The sequence below is a fragment of the Mauremys mutica genome, chromosome 1 (assembly GCF_020497125.1).
Source record: "Mauremys mutica isolate MM-2020 ecotype Southern chromosome 1, ASM2049712v1, whole genome shotgun sequence".
NCBI lineage: Eukaryota > Metazoa > Chordata > Testudines > Geoemydidae > Mauremys > Mauremys mutica.
The window spans coordinates 304,841,572-304,860,700 of record NC_059072.1 but is presented as its reverse complement, the minus strand read 5'-3'; the positions used below and the strand labels follow the sequence as shown (position 1 = coordinate 304,860,700).

General features: G+C 39.4%; 1 protein-coding gene across 2 annotated transcripts in view; it reads left to right on the top strand.

The window, feature by feature from the left end:
- The window catches only part of RUBCNL (rubicon like autophagy enhancer), a 41,872-nt gene extending 23,261 nt beyond the window's left edge, over window positions 1-18,611 (top strand). For both annotated transcript variants that reach the window (XM_045013562.1, XM_045013558.1), the window contains exons 5-16: window positions 5,462-5,547; window positions 8,278-8,485; window positions 9,496-9,600; window positions 11,541-11,583; window positions 11,833-11,965; window positions 12,375-12,520; window positions 13,339-13,403; window positions 14,476-14,714; window positions 15,650-15,711; window positions 17,229-17,382; window positions 17,504-17,594; window positions 18,104-18,611. In XM_045013562.1, coding sequence (XP_044869497.1) covers window positions 5,462-5,547; window positions 8,278-8,485; window positions 9,496-9,600; window positions 11,541-11,583; window positions 11,833-11,965; window positions 12,375-12,520; window positions 13,339-13,403; window positions 14,476-14,714; window positions 15,650-15,711; window positions 17,229-17,382; window positions 17,504-17,594; window positions 18,104-18,213 — 1,442 coding nt within the window. In that variant the 3' untranslated portion in view covers window positions 18,214-18,611. The remainder of the gene's footprint in view (window positions 1-5,461; window positions 5,548-8,277; window positions 8,486-9,495; window positions 9,601-11,540; window positions 11,584-11,832; window positions 11,966-12,374; window positions 12,521-13,338; window positions 13,404-14,475; window positions 14,715-15,649; window positions 15,712-17,228; window positions 17,383-17,503; window positions 17,595-18,103) is intronic.
- Window positions 18,612-19,129: the final 518 nt, after the last annotated feature.

Below are 19,129 nucleotides of genomic sequence, written 5' to 3'. Positions count from 1 at the left end.
TGATGCTGTGTTTGGTCTTTTTGTCTTCCCCCACCTTATCCTAACTAAGCTCCTTCAGAGAGAAATGGAACCCTTTTGTAGTAAGATGGGGAGGACAGGATTACTTTATCTTCAATGTATGCAGTGTTGTTGTAGCCCTGTGGGTTCCAGATAGACAAGGTGGGTGAGTTAATATCTTTATTGGACCAACTTGTGTTGATGAGAGACAAGCTTTGGAACTTAAACAGAGCTCTTCTTCAGGTCTGTGTCACAGCTAAATACAAGATCAAACAGTTTAGCATAAGTAGTTAGCACATATTATAGTTAACACATTCTAAAGGACCATTCAAGGTGAAGTGTCCAATTATAGCCAAATAAAAATGCTTAACGTATTGAGAAATGTTCAGTGCTAATTAGTTGGAAGGGATGATTTGCATAAACTATTCTTATGTGTTTTCAGGAGTCTCTCTCTGTTCACAGGGGCGGTTGTGTGTTTTTTGCTGCCCCAAGCACGGCAGTCAGGCAGCCTTCAGTGACGTTTCTGCGGGAGGTCTGCCAGTCCCACAGATTTGGTGGCGGTTCTGTGGGGGATCTGCTGGTTCCGTGCCTTCGGTGTACCCGCCACTGAATTGCCACTGAAACTGTGGGACCGGTGGACCTCCCACAGAAACACTGCCAAAGGCTGCCTGACTGCCACCCTCCACGACTTGCCGCCCCACGCACGCGCTTGCTGCGCTGGTGCCTGGAGCCGCCCCTGTCTGTTCATTATAGTTTATCATTTTAAGCAGAAAGTCTATGGTGGAGATGGTCTAGTTTGAAAAAGACAGACCGTTTGCTTGTCATCTGCATGTTCTAAATCATTTTATATTGTAGTATACCCAGAATGTGCCAGATGCTATGTGAGTACATAAAAAGCCAGGCCCTGCCCCAAAGTCTTTTTAACTGAAACAAGTCAATACATGCAAGGTAGGGAAGAGAGAAACAATATACAAGCAAAGTGGTAAAGGTGGTGGTAAGCACAGGTCTTATTATCATATGCTCCATTTATTTATTTATTTATTTATTATTTATTATATATATATAGTTGTGACTGTATAAACTATCCCCTTGCCCCTCTATCTTGTCAATATTAGTTGGCTAATTTCTTGCAGTAGTGGTTCTTTGGGATTTGAATATAAAATACGTATTAGAATATGAGCCAACTCATTTTAATGAAGGTGAGGCTTTAATCTCAACAAGAATTAAGACCCATTCCAGCACATCATGTTTATGTGATTGAATGTAGGTACTCAAGAGCTATAGAGAAACAAAAAGAACAGGAGTACTTGTGGCACCTTAGAGACTAACAAATTTATTTTAGCGTAAGCTTTCGTGAGCTACAGCTCACTTCTTCGGATGCATAGAATGGAACACACAAATGTATGCTCTGCTCTGTCATAAAAAGGTGCTGAAAGGGATGAGATGGTGCTTTTGTCTTCCATATTCATCAAAATCACCAGTAAGCACTGTAAAAATGAAAACGGCAGCTACTACATTGTAAAACGAGAAATGCTGCATCTTTTTAAACTAGGAGATGGGGGAAAGCCGACTGCTGCAGTGGAGCGTGTGGATCGGACACAGACTTCTCTCAGGGGAGAGTCTGATGATAGAGAATCTCCAGGTTATAGTCAGGAGCAGAGGAATGAGAAGTATAATGTAAGGGCCGGATCAGATGATAAACAGTCACATAAAAAAGAATCTGGCACATCAGAAAAAGGCAGGCTAATAAACAGGGACAAGTTTTTAAAGTGCTTGTACACAAATGCCAGAAGTCTAAATAATAAGATGGGTGAACTAGAGTGTCTTGTGATAAAGGAGGATATAGATATAATAGGCATCACAGAAACCTGGTGGACTGAGAGCAATCAATGGGACACAATCATTCCGGGGTACAAAATATATCGGAAGGACAGAACAGGCCGTGCAGGGGGAGGAGTGACACTATATGTTAAAGAAAGTATAGATTCAAATGAAGTAAAAATCTTAAGCGAATCCACAGGTTCCATAGAGTCTCTATGGATAGAAATTTCATGCTCTAGTAAAAATATAACAGTAGGGATCTATTATCGACCACCTGACCAGGACAGTAATAGTGATGATGAAATGCTAAGGGAAATTAGAGAGGCTATCAAAATTAAGAACCCAATAATAGTGGGGGATTTCAATTATCCCCATATTGACTGGGAACATTTCACTTCAGGACGAAATGCAGAGATAAAATTTCTTGATACTTTAAATGACTGCTTCATGGAGCAGCTGGTACGGGAACCCACAAGGGGAGAGGCGACTCTAGATTTAATCCTGAGTGGAGCGCAGGAGCTGGTCCAAGAGGTAACTATAGCAGGACCGCTTGGAAATAGTGACCATAATACAATAGCATTCAACATCCCTGTGGTGGGAAGAACATCTCAACTGCCCAACACTGTGGCCTTTAATTTCAAAAGGGGGAACTATACAAAAATGAGGGGGTTAGTTAGACAAAAGTTAAAAGGTACAGTGACTAAAGTGAAATCCCTGCAAGTTGCGTGGGCCCTTTTTAAAGACACCATAATAGAGGCCCAACTTCAATGTATACCCCAAATTAGGAAAAACAGTAAAAGAACTAAAAAAGAGCCACCGTGGCTTAACAACCATGTAAAGGAAGCAGTGAGAGATAAAAAGACGTCCTTTAAAAAGTGGAAGTCAAATCCTAGTGAGGCAAATAGAAAGGAGCACAAACACTGCCAACTTAAGTGCAAGAGTGTAATAAGAAAAGCCAAAGAGGAGTTTGAAGAACGGCTAGCCAAAAACTCCAAAGGTAATAACAAAATGTTTTTTAAGTACATCAGAAGCAGGAAGCCTGCTAAACAACCAGTGGGGCCCCTTGATGATCAAAATTCAAAAGGAGCGCTTAAAGATGATAAAGTCATTGCGGAGAAACTAAATGGATTCTTTGCTTCAGTCTTCACGGCTGAGGATGTTAGGGAGATTCCCAAACCTGAGCTGGCTTTTGTAGGTGACAAATCTGAGGAACTGTCACAGATTGAAGTGTCACTAGAGGAGGTTTTGGAATTAATTGATAAACTCAACATTAACAAGTCACCGGGACCAGATGGCATTCACCCAAGAGTTCTGGAAGAACTCAAATGTGAAGTTGCGGAACTATTAACTAAGGTTTGTAACCTGTCCTTTAAATCGGCTTCGGTACCCAATGACTGGAAGTTAGCTAATGTAACGCCAATATTTAAAAAGGGCTCTAGGGGTGATCCCGGCAATTACAGACCGGTAAGTCTAACGTCGGTACTGGGCAAATTAGTTGAAACAATAGTAAAGAATAAAATTGTCAGACACATAGAAAAACATAAACTCTTGAGCAATAGTCAACATGGTTTCTGTAAAGGGAAATCGTGTCTTACTAATCTATTAGAGTTCTTTGAAGGGGTCAACAAACATGTGGACAAGGGGGATCCGGTGGACATAGTGTACTTAGATTTCCAGAAAGCCTTTGACAAGGTCCCTCACCAAAGGCTCTTACGTAAATTAAGCTGTCATGGGATAAAAGGAAAGGTCCTTTCATGGATTGAGAACTGGTTAAAGGACAGGGAACAAAGGGTAGGAATTAATGGTAAATTCTCAGAATGGAGAGGGGTAACTAGTGGTGTTCCCCAAGGGTCAGTCCTAGGACCAATCCTATTCAATTTATTCATAAATGATCTGGAGAAAGGGGTAAACAGTGAGGTGGCAAAGTTTGCAGATGATACTAAACTACTCAAGATAGTTAAGACCAAAGCAGATTGTGAAGAACTTCAAAAAGATCTCACAAAACTAAGTGATTGGGCAACAAAATGGCAAATGAAATTTAATGTGGATAAATGTAAAGTAATGCACATTGGAAAAAATAACCCCAACTATACATACAACATGATGGGGGCTAATTTAGCTACAACGAGTCAGGAAAAAGATCTTGGAGTTATCGTGGATAGTTCTCTGAAGATGTCCACGCAGTGTGCAGAGGCGGTCAAAAAAGCAAACAGGATGTTAGGAATCATTAAAAAGGGGATAGAGAATAAGACTGAGAATATATTATTGCCCTTATATAAATCCATGGTACGCCCACATCTCGAATACTGTGTACAGATGTGGTCTCCTCACCTCAAAAAAGATATTCTAGCACTAGAAAAGGTTCAGAAAAGAGCAACTAAAATGATTAGGGGTTTAGAGAGGGTCCCATATGAGGAAAGATTAAAGAGGCTAGGACTCTTCAGTTTGGAAAAGAGAAGACTAAGGGGGGACATGATAGAGGTATATAAAATCATGAGTGATGTTGAGAAAGTGGATAAGGAAAAGTTATTTACTTATTCCCATAATACAAGAACTAGGGGTCACCAAATGAAATTAATAGGCAGCAGGTTTAAAACAAATAAAAGGAAGTTCTTCTTCACGCAGCGCACAGTCAACTTGTGGAACTCCTTACCTGAGGAGGTTGTGAAGGCTAGGACTATAACAATGTTTAAAAGGGGACTGGATAAATTCATGGTGGCTAAGTCCATAAATGGCTATTAGCCAGGATGGGTAAGAATGGTGTCCCTAGCCTCTGTTCGTCAGAGAATGGAGATGGATGGCAGGAGAGAGATCACTTGATCATTGCCTGTTAGGTTCACTCCCTCAGGGGCATCTGGCATTGGCCACTGTCGGTAGACAGATACTGGGCTAGATGGACCTTTGGTCTGACCCGGTACGGCCTTTCTTATGTTCTTATGTTATGTTATGTTCTATATATGGTGGTCCTACATATGCTATCATGCAGTAGGGATTCAGGACATATGGAAATATAAATCAAACTTTTCTGAACTTCTTGCATTCATATGAAACCAACACCCACGCTGTCTGCAGCTGGCCCCTGTATGATTAGACCCCCACTGGAACATGTATTGTGCTAGTGTGAGTCTTATCTTCCAGCCAGTGGCTAACGGTTCTGAGCACCATTAACTTTCCATGTGCTTACTGTAATAACACATGAAGTTTTCCAAGGGTTGCATATGGAGTGTCCTGGCTTTGCCATGTGGCTTTTCTTAACTGCTCGGTTCCACACTCCTCTATTTGTAGTTCAATGTGGTGGTATTTTGTGTGTTTGGTAGTGTACTAAATGAACAGCTTTGGGTTTTGCTTAGAATTCTGAGGCAGGTTTACAATGAAGTTATGTGTTGCAGTGTATTTAAGCTTTGTTTCCCCTAAACTTGACATACTTTCTTCAGGTTGGCTGGATAACTTAAGTACTGTCTGTATTTTCCAAAGACAAAGGCCTCTCAAACTGTCTCTACCTTTGATAATTCTTCCCCCCTCCCACACCCGGTGACAGTTTTGGAAAACAAGGGCAAGTTTTTCTCTTGGAAAGCACTTAACACATTGTGGCAAGTGCAAAGAAACAAATAACTAATAATAATGCTTATTGTTATGCCTACAGGTGCTACTTCAGCTTTAAGCGTAGGAGCTATTTCCTTGAACCGTTCCTTGCAGGATATCTTCATGCTTCCTGTAGATGTGGAGAAGGTGAGATCATTGCTGTCATGGATCTATTGCACCAATACTCTAGTACAGAATAGTCACTTATGAATAATTACACTTGATTGTTTGCTAGTCAGGCTACATAGAACTGATTCCTTCTGATCGGCTTTAGAAGAACAAATTTTTGTGATGCCAAAATTAGTCTTTTACAACCTGCTGTTTTTTTTTCTTTTTTATTCTGTTTTAGGATGAGCATTCTTACAAATTAAAATTCAGCCCAAGCTTTTCAATATTGCCCCATCTACACACCCTCCTTTCACTCACTCCAGGGAATGTAGTACTTTAAAGATACTTCCTTTTCATTCCAAACATTTTCCAAACAACGTTTTCCCCTTTCCTAAACCTCCATTTTATCTGCATTATTTCATGCTATTCTGTGAAAGTATAGCACAGGATTTGTTTTGTGCTTGTGTTATGTGAAGGAGAAAATAACACTTCCATATTCACTTTCTCCACATCAGTCAAGATTTTATAGACCTCTATCATATCCCCTCCTAATCATCTCTTTTCCAAGCTGAAAAGTCCAAGTTTTTTTACTCTCCTCATACGGAAGCTGTTCCATGCACTGAATATTTTTGTTGCCTCTATCAGTACCTTTTCCAATTCTAATATATCTTTTTAGATGGGGTGACCAGAACTGCACACAGTATTCAAGGTGTAGGCATGCCATGGATTTATATAGAGGCATTATGATATATTCTATTTTATTATCTAGCCCTTTCCTAATGGTTCCTAACATTCTGATAGCTTTTTTGACTGCTGCTGCATTTTTAGCAGATGTTTTCAGAGAACTATCCACAATGACTCCAAGAGCTCTTTCCTGATTGGTAGCAGCTAATTTAGACCCCACCATTTTGTCATCCTGTCTATCAGTGGCAAAGCCGGGAATAGAACCCAGGTCTCTTGAATTCCAATCCAGTGCTCTGTCCACTAGGCAGCACTGCCCTCTCTATACAAATTATCAGGAGTCTGTCATCTTAGAGGAAAGATCAAAGTGCTCAGTCATTATGAAAGGGAGAGGGGAGAATATAACAAATATGAAAGGGTTCAGACACCAGGGATGGTACAAGGGGTTTAACTAGAAGTAATGGGGTAAAACTAACAGGGGGGAAATAAGATGAATATCAGGAGAAAACTTCCTGACAGTTGACCTCTATTAGATGATGGAGTAGTCTCCCAGGGGAACTGTTAGAAGATTGGACAAAGCACTAATCTGTGTATTGAAGGTTACAATCCTGCACTGGGAGGGAGAGGGAATAGATGACCTAATAGGTCTTCTCCACCTTTCTTCTATGATCCGGAGCTGTTTCCTAAAGGGAAGGAGCTCAGTGTATAAAAGGAAGGTGGTGAAAAAGGAGTGAGAGCAGAGTTCATGTAAATGCAGCCTGATTGCTTATGTAAGTTCCTCAATATGCAAGTACCCACTTGGCAACACAAACTCTTGCAGGCACGTTCTTAACCATTGGACATGGCACTATTCTGAGATCTGCCAGTGACCAGGTATTAACCCCCATTCAGCATCCATCAAACTTTCTCAGAACCATGGCTGTTTAATTCTCTTTCCTTTTTTAATGGTATGTCCCAAATCTTGTTGAAAGGAGTAGTGATAATCGAACAACATGTAGTTTAAGATACAGTTTCTTCAGGCACCCAAGTGAACTTCTTGAGACATTATATGAGGGCCTGTAATGTTGAGAAAATGCCATTTTATTGGAATTGTTTAGAAATAAAATCTGTTGTTCACCTCTTTGTCCTAAAGATGGTTAAAAAGTTGAAGAAATGCCTACTGAAGTTTTCATTTTTAATTGTTCTTAAGTGATGATAATTTAATAGAGCTTATTACTACAGCTTTCCATTACACTGCTGTGAAGAATGTTGCAGTTACAACCAGTGCCATTTTTAGAGCAGTAACTCAGTTTTTTTTAGTGGATTATTTGATATCTGCATTCACAAGTTGCAACACTAGATCCTGAGGGTATTTTTAAGCAATGAGCTTTCCTATTAGACCTTGAAGTTGCATGCAAGCAAGCCAGCAACTGCACAGTGGGAGCCAGGGGAATCTGAGTTCTGTCCCCGACTTTATCAACAATTTCCTGTGTGACCTTTTGATCTAGTCACGCAAGTTTCCATTTTCCCACCTGTAAAATGGGGTTAATTATACCTTGCAAACATTAAAGAATTAAGTCAGTGAGATAGGCAAGTGCTTTTGCACTTTTTATCATCCCTCATCTGGGAAGCTCATGGTAGTATTAAAGCCTGCCACACCTCACCGCTTCAAAATTAATATGCACGCTAAAGTGTCTATATATACCTCACTCCTTGAATTAAAGCCTAGTAAATATGCTACATGGTTTAAAATATGCTTACTAAAATTTATGTTGTAATCTTGGGAATATGCCCTTAAAAATGCCTAAATATACACACCTGCCAAGAGCATTAAGCATTTTAAGTTTCTTCCTTTTGATTTAAACGAGGGAAAGAGAATTAATGCAACAAATACACTTTAAAAAAATTAAGATAGACATAAATTGAGTTTCTTGGATACTGTACCTTTTACCCGCATTGTTTTATTTTAATTTCCTGCAGCTTCTTAAATTAAAGGCCAGGTATGCTTTAAGTATGCATTTCTTGGCTTGTTAATGTTGGGAAGAGAAGCTGACACTAATTACACTAAGGAGTAAATTAGTAATAAACATTCCTCTTTTCTACGTCTAGGAGAATGCACACTTTTTTGTTGCAGATATGATCATAGCATCTTTGGAAAAAATGAAGTGCAGTATCCTAAGTCAACATGCAGAGCCCTGGAATACAGAGGAAACCAGTGGATCGCTAGGCAGCTATCAGACTGATTCAGAAATATCCTCTTATACCAGAGTAAAGACACAATCTGCTTCTTCTGCTTCTTCAGACAGTGGCTATGAAGGCAAGTTATTTAATGTTAACCCATAATGCAGTGCTTTATTGCCTGCCTTTGTGTGATTACCCTACAGAAAGAGTTGGGATGGGTGTTTCTCATAAGTGAATTCCTTGTCCTGTCTAATCTTCACTGACTCCCCAGGCAGACAGTCAAAAATAAAAGGTCGCTTGTCCCATGAGATGTATCCCTGATAAATTTGATTCTCCAAATGATTCCCATGCTTGCCAGTTTTTCTTTAACATTCACATCTGTGTATCTTTTTTTTATGGTTTGTGTCTCTCTTTGGAGTGTGCCTGGGGATATATGTAGTTCTTTGTGCTGGACTGTGATTCACTAGAAATTGTAGTTCATGTTCTTTGTTAGTGAAACTGTCAATTTAGGATTTAAAAAAAAAAAACCACCTTCAAGTGCAACGTTTGTAATGTGTGGTTTCTTCATCTTCCTTTTTTGTATTACGGGTTATGGAGTCTGACTATCATCAATTTGCTTTATAACGTACTTCATTAGTTCCTGGATCAGTCACTAGACATTTGAGTAGGATGAAATCTCAAGCAGTATTTGTGCACATGTAGTATGAGTCAGGGTAACAAAGGCTTATGATATTGTAACACTGCACAATACATGAATTTGTAAAATGGGCATGTCCCAAAAGGGATTTTAATACATAGGATAACATGAATCTAAATGATGTAACTTCTTGGGGGGAAATCACTGAAGAAGAAGTGTGTGGAGTGGGGAAAGCAAGTTACTATTAAATATTTATAATTGCAGTAGCTAATACAGGCTTCAACCAGCTCAGGCCCCGCTGTGTCAGGCACTTTACAAATACAAAAGAAATGACAGTCCCTACCCCAAAGAACATACAACCTAAAAGCTCATTCTACATTTAGTGTGTGGCTTTTGTTTGATGGAGAGAGAGGAGAAGACAGTGACAGAATGTTTAAAATAGTGCAAAGATCTAAATATATTAATCCCTCCATGAAGCTCTTATTAATGGATCATTTACTTTGTTAAAGGTTGTGCTGTGCTGCAGGTCAGCTCATCAGTAAATCCACCGTCACATCATGAGGCCGGAAGATTTCACTGCGATAGTGACTCAGATGATGAATTTGTAATTATTGGTAAGACTTTCAAACTAATGCAGCTGCAACTTGCAATGAGTCTGGATAGATTTACTAACTACTTCAGTGCCACTTTTCCAGAGCTACATGTTGCCATAGTATGTATTTTATAGTACAAACTCACAAGTGTATGATAAAATTTCTCTCTTGGTAATCGTGCACTACTAATTGGAAGAGTTGAAATAGCTTTTCATAAGTGCTAAAACTCTATCATATGTAATAATAATACAGGAGTTCATTTCTACAGCAAGAATACTTTCCAGTAGTTGACTTATATATTAACGTGCACATGCAATGTATGTGGTAGTGCCCAAAGTGCACACACCACAGATTCCCTATATAGCTGCTGAGACACCTGAGTTCAATTCCCTGCTTTGCCACAGGTTTTGTGTGATCTTGGGCAAGTCATTTAGCATCTCTGTGCTTCCATTACCCATCTGTAAAAAATCTGAAAAGCTAACGCAATTCAAGACAAAGAAGGGAACAATCTTACAGAAGAAAGGGACATCATCAATAGGTGCACAAATTACTGCTCTGATCTATAAAACCACCAGACAAATGGAGATACTAGTGTAGATAGCCCAGATTCAACAGGGGAGGATGACTTTCCTATGCTGCGTGAAGAAGTGGAGACAGCTGTGAAATCACTCAAGAACAGAAAGGCTACAAGTATTGACAATATCCTAGCCGAACTGATGAAATTCGGAGGAGAAATAGTAATAGATCTACTCACCAAGATCTGCAATAAGATATGGCAGACCGATGAGTGGCCTTCCACGTGGACACAGTCACTAATCATCACTCTGCCAAAGAAAGGCAACCTGCAATTGTGTCAAAATTACTGGACCATAAGCTTAATTAGCCATCCCAGCAAAGTGATGTTGAAAGTCATATTGAACAGATTGAAGCCACAAGTGGAGAATATCATCGCTGAAGAACAGGCTGGCTTTCGTGCTGGAAGAAGTACCTCAGAACAGATTTTCAATCTTTGTGTTCTATGTGAGAAGTACTTACAACACCAGCAGGACATCTACCATGTCTTTGTTGACTTCAAGAAGGCGTTGAGTATGGCACAAAGCTCTCTGGGCAACCATGAAGATGCACAATGTTGGTTGTAAGCTTATTCTTACCCTTAAACAACTATATGCCAAGGCCAGCAGTGCAGTTCTCATCAATGGCACAATAGGAGAGTGGTTTCGCACCACTGCTGGAGTCTGGCAAGGCTGCCTTCTTTTGCCCACACTGTTCAACATCTACTTGGAGCAAATAATGACTGATGTCCTAGTGAAACAGTTTAAGTATTTGGGGGCAATCCTCACTGATGAAGGATCACAGGCAGAAATTCTGGCAAGAACTGCGCAAACAACAGCAGCAGTGGCAATGCTAAAGCCAATTTGGAGGAATAAGAACATCTCCCTGGAAAACAAACTGAAACTGCTGCACGCATTGGTCATCTCCATTTTTCTGTATGTGTGCGAGACATGGACCCTTACTGCAGAACTTGAATGGAAAATACAGGTGGTAGAGATGAGATACTTCTGTAAAATCCTGGGCATCTCCTACTTCAACCACAACATCATCACCCAATGCACTGGGTCATATGAAGACCTCCTGACAACCGTGAAGAAGCACAAGCTGAAGTGGTACGGCCATGTAACAAGATCATCTGGCCTAGCCAAGATCATCCTCCAAGGAACAGTACAGGGGAGGAGGAGAAGAGGTAGACAGAAGAAGAGATGGACTGACAACATAAAATGGGATAATAGCACTTCCTTACCTGACAGCGCTCTTGTGAAGATAAATATATTAAAGTTTGTCAGGTGCTCAGATACTACGGTAATGGGAGCCATATAAGAACCTAAAGTAGATAGAATACAATGGCAAGGAGGTGGAGGTTTTTGCTTTTGTAGGGCTAACAAATTTTTCCTCCTTTTCTGCAGAACTTGAAGACTTGGAAAATATTACAGCATCTCTAGATAAAAGGTAACTTTTTGTATTTCTCATAACTTAGTAAATAGCCGGGTGGCAATACTCTTCCCTGCCATATTGTGATTCTCCTAAAAAGAGGCAGGAAGGGAACATAGTTTGTTTGATGGATGTGGCACAAGGATCCTAGAGGGCATAGGTGAATCAAAGTGGGGGGAGGATGGAAGGAGTGTGAGAAATCTTCAGGGATGTGGAGGACACAAATTTACTTATGAAATGCTACCATTTGGCTTGCTTAATTTTCAGATTATCTTTTGATCCGGGCTGCAATTCTGCTGAAGTAACAGCACAGAAGCTTTACCAAGAGTTCAGGAAACAGTTTCTGTCTGTAACCAATAACGTTCAGCTGTCTAGGTGCCTGAATACAACTAAGGAGAAAGTAAGTCTTTTGAACAGAAAACAATGTGCTTATTATTCAGAGCGTTCAGTGCAGCTGCCTCATTGGCATGGGGAGAAGGCGGATGCTTAGAATGATATAAATGTGTGTTCAGGGTTTGGTTATTTTTAAGCAATTGGTGGGGAGGGGAGTCTGTCTTGGTTAGAAAGCTCTAATGCATTTAATGCAACGTAGGACAGTCATGTAAATGGGATCTCTGTGAACACAGGAAGTCCTTCAAGAGTTGCTACTAAACATGACTTTGGGTATCAAAACTGTGATTGTACTGACAGCTGTTGGAGTGTTGAAGGTGACATTTCATTGCATAGTCTGCAAAGCATGTTAGCATCTGTTCAACTACTAGGTTGCAGGTTAAATTCCACACTTAAGTCTGTCTTTCTGTCTTCAACAGCATGCAAATAAAGAAAATATTCCAAAGGAACTTGAGTCTAGTGGGAATCTGGCAGAAGAAATAAAGGTCAAAGCCAGATTAAGAGGAACCACAGACTGGGCCCCACCTAGGTTTCAAATAATATTTAGTATTCACCCATCACTCAAGTAAGTCTCAAGTATTTGTCTGTCTGTGGGACTGGTCATTTTGTTTCTGTTATACACTAAGCCCAGTCCAAAGCCTGTTGAGATCAGTGAAAAGATTTCTGTTGATTTTCATTGGGCTTTGGATGAGGCCTATTGTTCAGTACCTTGTTCTCCAGTGTTTCACTGGAAGTTATGTAGTAATGCCTACTTTTGCTGAGTCATTATGTCCTGACTAACACTGTCTATATACTGTTACTCAATATGGTGAGTTACTTTTTTTGAGGATTGTGGGGTTTTGGTTTTTTGCTCCCCTGCTGGCTCAGGACTTTTTTTCAGCAAGCAAAAGATTGACTATGCAGAAAAATTATGAATCTTGCTCTACTTAAAGTGCTGTCAAATGCACAAAGTAAACAAACTAATAACTTTGTTTTAGCAGAAGTTGGCAGAAAAAAATCTTTTGTGTTACTTGTAATTAATAATGGGTACAAAAAGTTCAGACAAACGTGACTTTTTTCCGGGTCGACAGTATCCCTTTAAGCTTTCTTAAAGAAAGACTGGGGAAGTATCATACTTCTGGCATACCATGATCTCTGGTACCAGTGTCTGCATAGTCTACAAAGATTAACTTAGAGTTCCACTGTAAAATAACATACAGACTTCTCTTTTACAACTGACTTCTCTTCCTACATTGTGTTGTTTTTTTTTTTTTTAGTAACATGATCAGACTTCCAAGTTGAAAATATTCATAAGTATTAGTGCAGTTGTCTGTCATTCTGGGAGAATGTAACTGATCAGAGATGCTTTTGGACAGTGTGATTTAATTTTGTCTGTCTGTACAGGAGAGATGCCGTTGTAGCTGCACAAAACTTTACTTGTGCTGGTTGTGGAACCCCAATAGAACTCAGTAAGTATTGAAACACAAACCCCCAGACATACCACACCAAGCAACCCCCAGTTTGTGTTGACAGGATATATTTTGCAGTTCCGGCAATACCTTAACTAGAAGAAAACATTCCAGGTTGGGGATGCATGTAGCACAATGCACAGTAGGATCATATCTCCACCTGAAATGTTATTACAGCCTGAACACAACGCTCTTCTCCATCAGCTGTAGGCTACTTCATAGCACTCCTACTTATCCACAGTTAGAAGTGGTGACTTTCAACAATAAAACTGGAAGCAAATTATTTATGATGTAAAATAGCTTGACTTTTTTTTAAAGTAGGCTAATAGTAAAATATAAGTCTCCAAGCTGCAAATCATAAATCTTAATTAGAAAATACTTTTGAAATAGAATTCGTAATCCTTGCCAATTGATACTGTCAACTGGTCTTAAAAAGAGAGAGGATGTGTAAGTGGTTTTCTTATTTTTAAAGACTTGACCACAAAACCCTGTTGAAGTTATAAGAATCGTTGGGATACTTTTTTTTCACAAGCTGCTTAATGCATTGTAATGTTCAGATGTATCCACTTCATCAGGTCTCATTGCATGGGAAATCTCTGAAATGAATGTAAAGTGCTATACTGGGTCCATTATACAAAGAGAGAGACTCGCTCATGCCTGTCAGAACAAAATTAATATTTGAGTTGACATCAGGGACTCAGAGAATCATTAACAATAACTCTGCAAAGGAATTAGTGAGGTTACACCTGTAACCACAAGACCCAGTCCTGAACTTGTTTTGTGGGAAGCAGCCAAAAGTGTTTCCAGTAAGGATCTGTGTAAATTTTGATGGTCATAACTATGATCAGTCTTGCATAGGCAAAAGAGAGTTTTTCTATATTTAATACAGAATACTAAATCTGACCATGGTTCTACCTCTTAAAAAAACAAACTCCCTCTCCCCACCCCCCCAAGCCTATTTTTCTGTAGATCTGAATTATTTATTACTGGATTGATGCAGTTAAAAGGCAATACCGTAGTTTTTAGAAGAATGGTTCTTTAAACAATTATCTTCATTGTTGACCCTCCTCAGAATACATCAGGAGACTCCGCTATTGTGATTACCTGGGGAAGTACTTCTGCGACTGTTGCCATAGTTATGCGCAAACTTCCATCCCTGCCCGAATATTGATGAAATGGGACTTCAAAAAGTACTATGTCTGTAACTTCTCCAAACATCTCCTGCTCAGCATATGGCAAAACCCCATCTTCAATGTGTCGTGTATCAACAAAACCCTCTATACAAAAGCAAAGGAACTGAACAGAGTCAGGGTAAGTAGCAGCTTCTTTGTAATTGAGGAGTGTGGCATTGTCCTGCACACTGCCAGAAGAAAGACTAGACCCCAGGAATCTGGTTTAATTAGGTTGCCGCTTTATTAAGTAACATATCTGGGAACTATCTGGCAATAACTCATCCAGTGCAGGTCATTTTTCATTTGTTATCTGTACCACCTTTCTCCCGCTGTTCCAATTCACCTGGTACTAGCACCATCCACTCTTATGAAGGTTAAAGGGATGGGGACGAGGGGTTTTTCTCCTTTCTGTACCAGACATTAGGAGCCCCAAACCTATTTCCCACCTTGTTTAAGAGATGCCTTCTCCTAATCCACTTCCAATTCCAGTTTATCAGGGAATTGGATGCCCTGTTGAACAAGTACCTGCCACCAGGAGACACCAGCAGTTTGATTGGCTGCCGCTCTCTGCCCATAAAGCAGCTGTGTCTGGCCAGCAGGGAAAAGAAAACAGTTGACTCCTCTAAGGATTTCACACTCCCCCCTGCCCTTCTTGTGAGCACACTGACCTCCCTGGGGGTTGGGGAGAGGAGGGTGTCTCTGTGGCTGACTGGTTGGACAGAAGGGTGCAGCACAAGTCTATTGGCCCTTGTGTACCCAAGGGAAGGGCTTATAAACCCATCCCCTTGCCCTGGGGCATAGCAATTGGTTCTATATAGTCTTTGATCCTGCAGGAACAACTTGCAGCTTCGGGTCATATATTTTGGCCATGCATACTCACTTGTGGGGCAGGCCTTTTGGTGCATTATATAGCTGATCTAACTCTCTGCTGTATTTTTCCTAATTTTAATGGTGAAATGCTAATTTTTAAATAATCACTGGCTAAATTAGTGCTCTTAAACACTTCTGAATGTTTAAGTATGCTGCTCTGCTTTTCATTTTAAATACTACATTTTCCTACCCTTCATCCTTTAGGAGATACAAGAACAGCTTTTGCATATTAAAAAACTACTGAAAACCTGCAGGTTTGCTGAAAGGTATGGAGCATGATTAAGTATAGTAAATACTTGGTAAAAGTACAATTGTAATTCATGGAGCTTCCCCCTCCAGAAAAATTTTTAATCACACATTTTTTAAGGACGTTAGTTCCATATGATCATCAGAATTTCTGATGATATCTTCCTTTTCCCTGCAAATTTATCTATTGCAAATGTCAAGTGATAGTGTATTTTATAAGGCAGCTTGTTTTTTTCCGCCAGTACCTTTGTAGAAACCCCTGTGAGACTTGATTAATGATTAGATGTGTGTAATTATTTTTGGCAGAATTTTTTCTTTCATCCTTCTGATACTATTCCTCTTCAAGGACACTCACATTGTTCCTCCCTCAGCAATGTAATTTCTATTCAAAGTTTTTCTAAGGTGACTAGAGTGGTTATTCCATATGTTGCTCAAATGATGGCTCTTTAGTAGATTGTATTCACTCCATCTTCATTTAACTAATGACACAAAACAAGCTGTAGAAAATGTGCATATTCTGCCTGAGTTAGGCAGCTGTGACTACTTTCTCTCATTGCACAATCAGCCTAACTTCTCTGTGGTTTTAGGCTGGCTTTAAAGAAAAGTAAGGTGGCTTTAAAGAAACATTGGTGGCTTTAAAGAAAAGTAAGATGTTCTTCCAGCAAATTTTATTATTTTTTTGTCTAAATCAAACGCTTGCCTGCAATGCTTAATGTAATAACTATAAAATGGAAAAATAATGGACCTCTGTTTTGCACCTGCAATTAGTTGTGGGTGCATATGATAGCACTTGGACATTGAGCTGAGTTCTGGGCAAGACATCTGAATGCTGTTGCTTACACCCACAGAATTAGTCTTTTATAAACCAGGCAAATAAATAAAAATTAAAAAACAAAAACTTTTAGTCAGTCTCTCTCTCTCTTTCTACTATAGGGCTAGGGACAATAACGATTCGATGACTGATGAAAATATTATTGTCAAAACTAAGCATTTTTGATGCACTCCTTCTCCATCCAGTTATGGTTAGCAAATGAAAGTTAAAATGTACAATAGTGGTCATCTTGTGCTTGTTGCAATAACTATATAGTCTAAAAGGCTTTTTCATACACCCCCAAGATTGATGCCTAAACAATTGAGAACAGATTTTTTTTTTTAGTTTAAATACTTATTGAACTCAAACTTTGAGAGAAAAAGCTGTTAAATAATGACCCCATACATCCTCACCCACGAGTCAAGAAAGTTCTCACTGTAGCCTTCCAAAGAACACTCCAGCAGAAACTGGGTAGGCAAGACTGAATATTCTTTCTTCTAAGGTTAGTTAAGAAGCAGGGGAAAAAAATTATAACTTTCAGGCTTTTGGCAAAATTCACAAGTGCCCTTTAACCCAGTTAAACTAAGTTCTGCTGTATATAGAGAGATCAATTTTATGTTCTTCCTGGTTGATTAGACTTAGCTGTCTCCACTTACATGTTTTGCTAAACATGCTCTCAGTAAACATGTCACCACTTTCTAATTTAATGGTTTTTTTTATCTGTAGTGTATTGAAAGAATTTGAACAGGTCTCCAGCCACCTGACGACAGAGCTGCATCTGTTCTCAATGGATGACTTGGTGAAGACTAAACGAGGGCTGTTAGTGCCTCTTCTCAGGGATATTCTAAAAAGCTCCATATCTCATGTAGAAAACTGTGAGGTAAGGAAATCTCTGTGTCTGGTATATAGCCTGAAGAATAGCCACAACTGACCATGTATTTTTATAAATATGAACTTTTAATAAACATCAAAAAAGTAATTAACTCTTTCAATTCTTCTAGCTTTGTCAAGCCAAGGGATTTATTTGTGAATTTTGCCAGAGCTCAGATGTACTCTTCCCGTTTCAGATTGCCACATGTAAAAGATGTACAGGTATGTTCCAGCCCAAATCTATTGCTTTCTTGTGAGCATGTGCGTGCATGCATGTATAATGTTTCAGGCCCTGATTCCGCAAGGTACTTAAGTGCCTAATTGTAAGCACGTGAGTAGTCCCACTGATTTCAAACTGTCTTGTCTCAGTGAGTTTATTGTATATTTGAAAACTTGGATGTGTCGTCTGAATGTAAGTGAAAACAAAATTCAAGTGTGTTCTTGGTATGGGTTTACATGTCTCAGTTTGAGTTTGAAATAGCAAATGTATTGCTGTTGCATCGGATTTTTCTAGACCTAATCAAGTGCCCATTGAAGTCAACGGAAAGACTCCAATTGACTTCAAGGTTCATTGGCTTGGGATCAAAATATGGAATTAACTTTGTTACTTTGTGCTTCATTGTCCTGGTCATGAATTGTCTTCAGTTACTTTCATATATGGATAAACTACCATCCTTCAAGGAATACTATTATTGATGCAATTTTTCCCACCTGCTTGTGTGTGTAAACAGTTTGCAAAGCATGCTTCCACAATCAGTGTTTCAAGTCTGGAGAATGCCCGAAATGTCTGAGAATAGCTGCTCGGAGGATGTTTTTGGAATCTCCATCTGTGGCTACGTGAGACTGGATTACTATGAAGAGGCATGCAGGTTTCTGTATATACCTCTGAAGAAACTAGATACAGATACATATGGTGTCTGTCTACAGGTTGGATAATGTTGTTTTAAACATTGGTATTTTTAAGTCATCCTGCCATGTTAACATTTTTGTAATGTGACTTTTTAAAAAAAAGAATAAGATTTGAATATTATGCTTGAATACCTATCCTGACAGAAAATAGTTTTTAATGTGATCGGTTTAAGTGTATGTTAATGCCATCATTAATATCTTGCTGCTACTGGTTTTTTACTCTTTTGTTTCTGAACTTAAGGTTTTTTTATTATTGTTGTTATTTTATATTTGACAAGTTGACAATTCCCGTGTGTAACTTTTCATGCAATGTAGAGACAATAAACAAGATTGAAAAACTATTTTAACCTTGTCAGATTTTTATTACAAGCAAGAGGTGATAAAATGTGAGGAATTTTCTCTCCTCTGTTGAAAATATACTACAGAAATGCCTTGACTTGCGAGTTTGATTTAAAAAAAAAAAAACAAAAACAAAAAAAAAAACCCACCCTCTTGAAAATGTTATCCTGGTAAGCATCCTAACTCAAAATGGTGGATCAGTTTTGTTTTAAAAAGAGACCTGTGTTAAACTCTGTGGCAGCACTTTCCAACCTGAGAGATGCCAGGCTACTTGGGGAGGGTGGGGAGAGGGAGGTCCATGACCCTGAATCCACTCTGCCCAATACTGCAAGCTTGCTGACTCCTACAGGCCAAGTACTGGGTATCTCTTTGAAAACTGACTGCTTTCCTTACCTGCTTCTGCAGATGCTTCTAATGAAGCCAGCCATGGAAGTGGCTCATGTACACAGAAGTGTTGAGCTATTGCCTGAACCAATATCACTCCTACTCCTGTGGTACTTGCCTCAGCA